This window comes from Xiphophorus couchianus, chromosome 1 (assembly GCF_001444195.1).
Source record: "Xiphophorus couchianus chromosome 1, X_couchianus-1.0, whole genome shotgun sequence".
NCBI lineage: Eukaryota > Metazoa > Chordata > Actinopteri > Cyprinodontiformes > Poeciliidae > Xiphophorus > Xiphophorus couchianus.
Genome location: NC_040228.1, coordinates 5,575,977 through 5,585,795, shown reverse-complemented (window position 1 = coordinate 5,585,795; position 9,819 = coordinate 5,575,977). Strand labels below are relative to the sequence as shown.

At 44.3% G+C, this 9,819-nt stretch overlaps 1 protein-coding gene across 1 annotated transcript; it reads right to left on the bottom strand.

The window, feature by feature from the left end:
- Nucleotides 1-480: 480 nt before the first annotated feature.
- Nucleotides 481-9,317, bottom strand: kiaa2013 (KIAA2013 ortholog). The gene is made up of 3 exons (XM_028012972.1): nt 7,853-9,317; nt 5,992-6,845; nt 481-3,611 (listed from the first exon to the last, which is right to left on the bottom strand). Exons 1-3 carry the CDS (start codon nt 8,808-8,810, stop codon nt 3,561-3,563), a joined length of 1,863 nt encoding a protein of 620 aa, XP_027868773.1. The 5' UTR covers nt 8,811-9,317; the 3' UTR covers nt 481-3,560.
- Between the last annotated feature and the right edge of the window lie 502 nt (nt 9,318-9,819).

The window sequence follows — 9,819 nt, the reverse complement described above, 5'->3', positions numbered from 1 at the left end:
CGCCTGACTTACTGTTTTTATTTTAATGGTGGTGAATATTTGGAGTTTGATTATCTACAGGAACTCTGGATACTTATCTTAGTACACCTGAAATAAGACTAAATTAACCTGCATGCAACTTTTCAGCAAGATATAGAAGCCCATTTTAAATTAATAATTACTTGAGTACTAGTTCCGCTGGCAGATTCCCCCCCCCATGCCAAAAAATAACTTGGATTTTTGCAGCTGAATCTATAAGAAATACCAACAGTTTGACAGAAAATAACACTGTTTCTAGTCTGTGGTTTAGGAGCGTTTTGAACCTAAATGACTCAGTTTTCAGGTTCCTATTAATGATTTATTAAAGATCCCTCTTGCTCCTCCTGCTGCTTCTTTTTGCATCGTGAACTTTTTACCTTTAACTTTTTTTGTCTGAGGTGTCCCGTCACCAGAACATTAAACTCTGTGCTAAAGAATTTTGAAGAAAGTGACAACACAATGCCACATTTTAATAAGTGATTTATTCTCCCCAAAATAAACCCAAATCAAACTTATAAGCACAAAGACTTCAAGTACAAAGCATTGGGATTATTGCAAATGTTCAATAAATTAACTTATTTCTTCATTCAGACATATTCAGTAGTTCACATTAAAGAAGAAACAATAAACAAACCCATAAAGAGAAACGGAACAAAAATAAATCACCTGGAAAATGAAAACCGAGGGAAAAGGACCTAAAAATCAGAGTGAAGCCAAGTGGAACTACCATGTGTGAACAGAGGAATCAGTTTTAATGTTCTGTCTGGAAGGGGGAAAAGCCCAAAGAAGATTCAATACACCCTGCATTCCCAGAATAATCTATTTCCCAAATACAGTGAGGAAGCTGTCCATCAGGGTCCAGTTCCTAAGTGAGTCTGATGTTGGGGCTTAAATCCAGACTAGGGATCAGGCAACCTGAGCGACACTTTCAGAGACACCTCCAGAGCTCGAGTAAAGCTAGAAAAACCAGGCAGACATGACTTGTCAAAGCTGATGTTGGTTAGATGTTATGAGAAATGCTGAAAATGAGAAGTAAAGATGGTGAACTGGAGAAAGGTTACATGCTTCAGGTTAAAAAAAAAATGATGGAAAAGGCTAAATACGATCTAACGTGCCATCAGAGGATGGACTTTGTTAGCATGAGAAGCTAAACACAGTGGCTGCCAGTCCACCAAAGGACGGAGTCGTGTTCACCGACTCCAACAGTCTTGCCTGGGATTCTCCATCAGAGTCCCGCTTGAAGCTTGACTGAACTGAACGCCATGTTTCAGTTCAGTCACAGAACTCACCACAGTCCCATTTCTTCACATTTTCTCTGTCAGAGCCAGATTTTCACTTTTTCTCTCTCTCGAGAAATCTTAGTCACTCTAGGGACAGCTTCTGCTGTCGTGTAGTTTCACACTAGGCCTGAACGTTATGTCCCAAGTTGGTCATTATCATAATATGCATATTGTAAAGATGTGTTCAGACGTATTGGAAGTGGCAGATTGGATGATATTGTTAAATGCAGCACCAAACTGTTTTGGATGGAAAAGTGGTCATAAGGTGGACAAATCTACAACTATGTTGTTTTGAAGCCAGAACTACAAACTTTGACTCAAAGCAAATTTTAAAAAAAATAAAACATTGTTATTGAGATGGAAATAAGAAACTATTTTCCTAGTAGTTGGATAGACGACTCCTTTACTAGGGTCAATGTCTGCAGTGACCCCAATGCAGAACGACATTAACACTTCATTTATCACAAGTCCCTATGTGACTTGGTATATCATAGCCTTCCTAAAATAATGGCCTAAGTCACTTTTTGGCAAGAAATGACTCAGGCCATTCATTTTAAAAAGGTGTTGATATAGAAAATCGCGCTGCCCTGTATCGTACTGATATATCACTGCTTTACATTCATTTACTTGAATACTTTATTAGCAGAACTGTTCAGTTTCCCTGTGAACAATTAGCAAGGCATTGAATGGGTAAACTGTTAAAGCTCCAAAGGAAAAACCCAGACCCTCCTCTGCAGAAGACTTTAGTTGAAAAGACCAACACTGGGACTGGCTGTGAATAAATACATGAAGCTGCATCGTAATTATGACCAGCCGACCCCAAGTGGGGCCCAAATGTTTCAGAACAATTGTCACTATTTCATGCTTCTGCTGTCTAATCAGCCCTGTCCCCTGTACGCAATCATACATATGGAGGGTAAAAAAAAAAAGTCAAACTTATGTCAATGGAGATAGTTAATTAAATAATACTAATTAATAACTTTAATCGGTCATACTCGCATATCAAAATCAGAGGGGGCAACTTGTACTCCACTAGTTTAGCTTGATTCTTTGAAAATCATGGCAGCTTCTCTAATGGAGAATTTTCAGGAGCTTTTCTGCGAGTTGGAGAGATTATACAATTAGCAGATGATCATCCAGACTAAGTGATGGATAAAGTCGAAGGATTGCTAGAATGCCGAGCATTCTAGTGGAAACTAGTGGAGTTAAGTAGATCGACGTTATCCCTGCTTCTTGGTTGATAGGCGAATTTGACAGATTGTTTCATTAACATGCCTCAGAAATAGGAACCTTGAAATAAATATACATCTGATTAACTATCTGATATTACAAGTGTGTATTTTAATTATTTCATGGCTTATGTAAACATCTGATTAAGAATTTATTTTATGGTGAATTTATTTAACGACTTAAAGTATTAATTTTGTCCTGTTTAATCCTCCATACAGGCATGCCTGATCCAGCCCTCCCTACCTTTGCTTAACAGTCCTTTGTCGTGTCTGTAGTGTTTTACACAAAAAAATGATAATCAACATATACCAACTGGACAAAAAATTAATTTAAATTTATATTTAGGCACTTTGTTACCACCAGCATCAAATTATTTACTCCAACATATGTTTTTGTTATATTAAAACCAGAAAGATAACTTGGTTTTTAAATATTTTTTTCTGCACAACGCCATTAGAAAACATGCCTGCTTATCACACTGACGCTAGGTTTACAGAAGTAAATGGTGAAAACTATTGCATGCTGCAATAGTTTTGCAGGTTCTAATGAAATGTGTGAAAGGTAAACAGAAGGCTGAAACTGCTGGTTTCCACCTGGATCGCCTGGAATATAGATTCAGCTCTTCCTGTTTGACCTGGTGGCTCACATCACCATGTCTGAACCAATCAGGACTTTTTCTTTTTTTTTTTAAAGGCTTAATCTAGAGACTTTTCTACAAAAGACTGGTTTCATATCCAATTCTAACTCATAACTTGTGATTTTCTTTTTAAAACACAATTTCGGTATATGTACTCATGCAGAGTAAAACAAATTATTTTTATGAACGCTATTGCTAATTCCAGCCCTGTGGTTTGGTTTCCCAGCTGATTTCTGAGCAATATTCCGCCATGCTGGATGTTATCTTCCATAAAGCACAGTAGGCGAGTTGGAGATCAGAGGTTTTAGGATCGGAACGAACAGCAAACCACCCACCCACCATGTCAATATGTCCACAACAACAGTAGCGGCAGCAAACCCGCGCTGAAGCTACGCTTAAGCGACCTCAGAGGAGTCGCGGCTGTCGTCTTCCCTTTTGCTGGAGACCTGGTGGAGTCAGAGCGGAGTGTTAGAACAGGTGAGGCACGGCGGAAACTGTCTGCCCCCACCCCTGACTAGACACAGACAGAATGGCAGAAGAGGAGGAGGAGGAGCAGGAGGAGATGTGAGCAGTAAAGAACCAAAGCCACAAGTTTGTTGTTAATTTAATCATGATTCAATATAAAACATTATGAAAAAGGCAGAAAAAAAATAGAGCAGAAAGAGTCCAAGCAGAGAGACAGAGCAGTTCATGCATTCAGAGTCCGGCCCGTCTCAAGAGTGCGGCAGGTCCGCCCAGCTGCTTGGCACCACAGCTGGAAACAGCAACTGACAGCCAGAGGTCTACACCCTCCTCAGAGAGGAAACAAAAAGCTGTGAAGGGCTCCATCATGTCGACCCCAACCTGCCTCCTGATGAATCCCAGAATCCTCTCTGAGGATGTCCCTCCAGATGACTTCCTGAGCACCAGGTTCTGATCCCTGATCACAGTCACAGCGTCACCACGCCGACTCATCAGACCGCAAGGAGTTACGCTCAGAGTAGCTCACTGATCACACTGAGCATCAATGGTGTGTGTGTGTGTGTGGCATTTGTGTCTAGTTTAGAAGTGTGGGAACAAACTGATTTGTCTGCATTAAGACAATCAATATAGTTCTTGAAAAACTATATCTAGCTGTAATAATGATAATACATTTCATATGTAGTGTTTCCAACATATAATGGAGTATTAGGGCCAGGCCAAGAATGCTTTTTCACTTCAAGAACGTCGTATTACAAAAAGTCATATGACAAGAAAGTCATGACAATACAAGAATAAAGTAATAATAATACCAGAATATGGTTGTATAGTAGGACAATGAAGTGGTCATTTTATGAGAATTTCTCCACAAAAAATAATCACAAAATAAAATGGGGACTGTTAAGCAACTTGTGAAGTAATACTTTAGCATATGAAGAGATACTTAATCTTTTAACACATCAGAGTTAAATTATTAAGGGCAGCAAGATTTTGAAACAATTCTGCAAACAGAGTAAGTTTTAAAGAAAGTATCGGGGACTTGCTGAGCTGCTCACGTTAGATCGTAATAGTTATCAAAGCTTTTTTCTCATTAAAAAACAACTTTTTTTGACTTTCATCTGGTAATGTTGCATCTTTATAATACTAATATTATGACTTTGTTGTAATTTTTTAAAAATCTTTTACTCTGGCCCCAACACTCCGTGGTACCAATAAGGTTTTAGGTGTCTGGTTGTGTGAAGTATATTTGCACTTTTCACAAACACTTGTGAAAGTAAAACTCCGTACTGGATTATAGAACTGATCAGCTGATTCTGGCACGGAGATGGGAACCAATCAGCCCAGTTAAAGATGATAACCGAACCCCAACCTGGTCTGGTGTCATTTCATTTCTCTGGGTTTATCACCAACACTTGTCATCTAGCCCACAGCGCCTCCTACTGACTACATTACACCATTTATGCATAAGGTGAAGACTTGGCTGTTCTTCCACATGAGGCTACAGGTTTCTATGACAGACAGATCTGCAGTAATGGAGGATTCTGATCCAGTCCATCCAAGCACTCAGACATTCTAGTAATCTTTTGAACTGGTCTGGATCAATAATTCTAAAAGCTTCTCTGGCAACTTTACTGCTGTTTTCCAATATTTGCAGTCCAGTTGTTCAACATGTCTGAATATCCTATACTTTGGGGACGTAAAAATTAGAGCTTGGAGTTCTAAGAAAAGAAAAACCTCCCTCTGACGTGTTGCTTCAGAAAGTGTGGAGAACTACAAATGAGGACCTCTTTAAAACATTACAAGAACATCTGATTGCTGGGAAGAAAAGAACAGAAAAACTAGGGTTGACCAGGACTTCTGGATGTTCTTATTTACTTTCAGAAACCCACCAGATGATTACCTTAATAAAAATGTAACACCTCTTCCAACAAACTCAAACTGGCAGAGATGAACAGCAAAATATCGACAAAAGGAAAAGATTTCTTGTCCTTGTTGTCCTTCCACAGCAACCAACGTTTCTTTCCAATCCACGGCGGACGTGAAGAGAGCAGGAAGCGTGCCAACGAGATGCTGGAAGCCAGACGTGTTGCCGATCTTAGAAAAAAGGTTTCAGCTTGGATCGTTTCATTGTTTGCAGCTGCAGAGCACCAAGTCCTTCCACCCAGAACCAACGCTGACCAATCACCTCTCAACAGAGGGGGAAAAAGGAAAGTGTTTAAGGCTATGGCGGCCCGCTCTGGTGTTCACTCACACAAACTCATTTCAGACCAAGAGCCCCAGAGAGAGAGTGAGCAGAGAGAAGACACGCTGGACACAAACAAGAGAGCAGATTAGAGTGAAGCTGGCTTTTGTCAGCGCCGTTTATACCTTGCTCCTGAAGAGAGGCTTGGCGCCGGGGCCACAGTACTCGTTGTAGATGAGTTTAAACAGGAAGAGGTGGAACAGGGTGATGAGCGACGCCACACTGAACCAGAACAGAAAGGGCAGGCCGGGGTATCTGTTTGCCATGTGCTCCTCGTGAGCCAGAATGGCCTTGAGGTGCAGCGTGTGGCGCAGGTCCTGCAGGTGGCGCAAGTCGGTGGAGATGTAGAGCAGCGGCGTGATGGGCTGGGTCACCATGACGGGGAACGTGTGGCCTTTGACCTCGGAGGTGAGCTCGACGGGCTCGTTGAGGCAGCCGGCCTCACAGGCGTACAGCTTGACTGCCGCCTCCTGCTGCCGCACCGACAGGTGCAGGAAGGGCTTCCCCTCACCGTCCAGCAACACGGCCAGGTTGATCAGATCCTGGTTGTAGTGGATCCCCCGCAGGGCGTAGCTGTTGTGCAGCACGTCCGGGTCGGCCTGGAACTGAAGGTGGTTCTCTGTGAACTGGAGGCCGCCGAAGCTGAGCACCATGCCCTGCATGGCCCCGTGGGCGCCGGCGGCAACCAGCACCTTGCAGCCCCTCTTCTGCAGGGTTAGGGTCCACAGCGTGACCAGCTGCAAGATCTGAGCCGTGTTGCTCACACGCTCGGGCCACAGGTTCTCGGCGTGCATGGTGGCGTGGCCGCTGAAGCAGTGGTCGGCGTAGTTGAGGCTGGATACGAGGTGCGCGCGCTCCTCCGCGCTCAGCCGCTGGTTGAGCAGAGGCGCAGTGGAGGAGGACAGGATGTAGTAGAGGGTGTTGTTCACGGTGCGGCTGGATGGCGTGTTGGAGTCCGTGATCTTTCTCATTTCAATACCTGAATTCAACAGACAGAATTTCATCTGGTCAGCAGCTGGGTTTCCGTTCCAAATGTGTGCAAATGTTTGTCGATATTCTGCTTATGTTAGCACAACAGAGGCTTATTACCTTATTTGAGATTTAACAGATGTACAAAAAAAATTTATTTGGTTTACTAGTTTTTTGGGGGGTTTTTTGGCTTGTTGATTTTAAAACGCCCTGCGACTGGCGACCTGTCCAGGGTAACCCCTCCTCTCACCCGGAACGTTAGCTGGAGATAGACACCAGCACCTCCCGACCCCACTAGGGGACAAGGGTGTAAGAAAATGGATGGATGGATGGATGGATGGATGATTTTAAAACTATAGTTTTGTGTTTAAGCATTGTTAACAATGTCTTCCAGTAGTATAGTTAACCAGTAATGTTTTTACAATTCCTGTCAAGGTAACATTTTTCAGTACAAAATCCACGATGAGCTAAGCTCACCGAACTTAGCAAGGTCTCTGGGGGAAGCCCTGAGGAGTGCACTGATGAACTGGCCTTAATTTTCAGAGATCGGTGATCGGACGATACTTAAACGTGAGGACGATCTTATCCACCTGAGCAAAGGTCTAAAAATCGACCACTGTCCTCTATTGTTCTGCTGTGAGAGAGGCTTGACTGACAGACCCACACACCAGGTCATGTCTGCATGTCTACAGTTAACAATTGCCACCCCACAGTTGCCAACTCAGGGACTTTCTTTCTGTATATAGCGACATTTCAGACAAAAATATTTGTATGGCAGGTCAGGCTTTGTGAAGATCAGTGATCAGCCAGAAAACTGTTACCAGTGCACTTCTACTTGATTGTGCTAGAAAAATGGCACCATTTGTCTAAAACATACATAACACGAGCTCCTTTCAGAACTTCAGGCAGCTTGGAAGGAAGGCATAAAGGATTGAGTGATGGGCTGACAGTTTAGCACAGATCTGGATGATGTTTGGCTCAGAATAGTAAAAACACAAGAATCAGTGAGCTGCTTACCTGAGCTAAAGAGGTCCATCCAGGCCTGCTGGTGTTCCTGAACCAGCTCCTTCACGTCAGCCCTCAGAAGCTCCTCCATCTCCTTTTTGGCGCCATCTCTGAGGCTGCTGAAGGTCGCCTCCAGCTTCGAGGACTCGATGGGCTCAGAGGTCCAGACCACAGACAGGATGTTGTCGGAGTACTCGGATTTTGCAGCGACCTGGATCCTGTTCTTCAGCTTTCTGGTGACCACCACCACCAGCACGACCTGGCTGTTCTCCACCTGCACCGTCCCGGAGGACAGCTCCACCTCTCTGTCGTCAAGCGTGTCCACGCTGGAGGAAAACCTGCTCCTTGATCCTGGGCTGCCGGGTGATATGTCCACGTTAGCGACCCGATCTGAGGGGTTGCTGATGTGGATTCGTTGCAGGTACACGTTGGGTCGGCTCCGGTGGGCGATGAACTCCTCTCGGATGGACACGCAGTCCCGGGCGGACTGCACCGCGGCCGGCGAGGCGCACCGGACCGAGAGCACTGCTCCCTTCCGGTACCCCAGCAAGTTAGCTTCAGCCTCGGCTCGCCTCCCCACAAGGTGGACGTTGACCCTCGGAGAGTGTTCGGTTTGGTGAACCGGGGCTGAGCCCGGCTGTGAAGACGAGGCCACCCACAACTTGTTGGCGTCCACATCGATGAGAACATGGCCGTTCCCCGTCACGAAAGGCGTGTCCAGCGGCTCCGAGTGCGTGCTGTAGACCCCCTCTCCCCGATCCGCTATGGACTTCCACTTGTGGATCTCACTCTGGAGGCACTCCCCCGCCGCGCCTCCGGGCACAGCCTTACCGCCCAGGAACGTCCACCTGCGCTCTGCCCCCAGGTACCAGTAGAAGATGAGGAAGAGGAGCAGTCCGATGAGGACCCTTCGCGCCCAGCTACTCGACAACAAGCCCGGTAGCCCCTTCAGTCTCTGCTGCAGCCACATTTTATGTTCAAACAACGGAAGCCCAGATGCGAGTCTGCGTGTCAACACGAGACCCCGAGTGCTTACGGGTCGCTTTAAAGTCTTGCATTCATTTCAGGTGTCGGATTCCGTTCAGGAAGCTACATTTATGGTGTTAGCTCAAGTTCCGACAGGCAGCGATGAGTCTGAGGAGCTGCATTAACTTTAAGGTTCAGTTTCCTCAGCTGAAGGTAAACTGAAAGTGTTCCATTCAGTTTAGTTGTCAGGCTCCACCGCGGAGGATAGCTTAGCTAAGTAAGCTATCAGCGCTGAGAACCAACTCAGTGGAACATTTCTTTTTCGCATCTTTTTAACTCTGACATTCTTCACCAAGTAAGCATGAAGCTCGTCAAAAAGTATCACGCCCAAAATATTTCAGTTGCGTTTGTTAGTCAACCCGAGAAGAAATCACCTGACGTTGTAGTAGACTCCAACGGCTGACACTTCCGGTGGTCTCTTCTTCCTCCTCCTTCTTCTTCTGTAGTTTTTTCTGGCAGTTTAACATACGTGGTGTATTACCGCCATCAACTGGACGGAGATGTAATTCAGAAATTCATTTTGTCCTGTGTACAGTATCTTCTAACCTTAAAAATAACTATATAATATACATACTTTAACACTCACACAAACAAGTTCTGTAAAATATTAGATGAACTGGCATTTGTGAAGAGCTTCTGTCTTGTACCTGTGACCTTTTGTTGTTGTGGAGAGATCAACCTACTTTTATCAGTTCTGATGTTACTGGCTGTGTAGAAGCAGTGACTTTGTGGTATTGGACCATCCCAATAACGATTATTTTGTAAGTGTGACTCTACTTATTTTTGTTTTGACCGCAACAGTTGTAATCTCTAAAATCCCTCGAAATTGTGTTTACGCCTACCTGATGTCCACTGACCAGGACATCAAGTAATCCTTCACTTGTCTCACCTGATATTTTGAACATTTTGTGAAGAAGTGCTGGTCATGACATCAATGGGAATGAGCAAAAGCA

Coding starts and splice junctions, on each gene's coding strand:
- kiaa2013 (XM_028012972.1), bottom strand. CDS start 8,810: ATGTGGCTGCAGCAGAGACTGAAGGGGCTACCGGGCTTGTTGTCGAGT. Junction 6,846..7,852: donor GATGGACCTCTTTAGCTCAG/GTAAGCAGCTCA, acceptor TGTTGAATTCAG/GTATTGAAATGAGAAAGATC. Junction 3,612..5,991: donor AGCCTCTCTTCAGGAGCAAG/GTATAAACGGCG, acceptor TGACTCCACCAG/GTCTCCAGCAAAAGGGAAGA.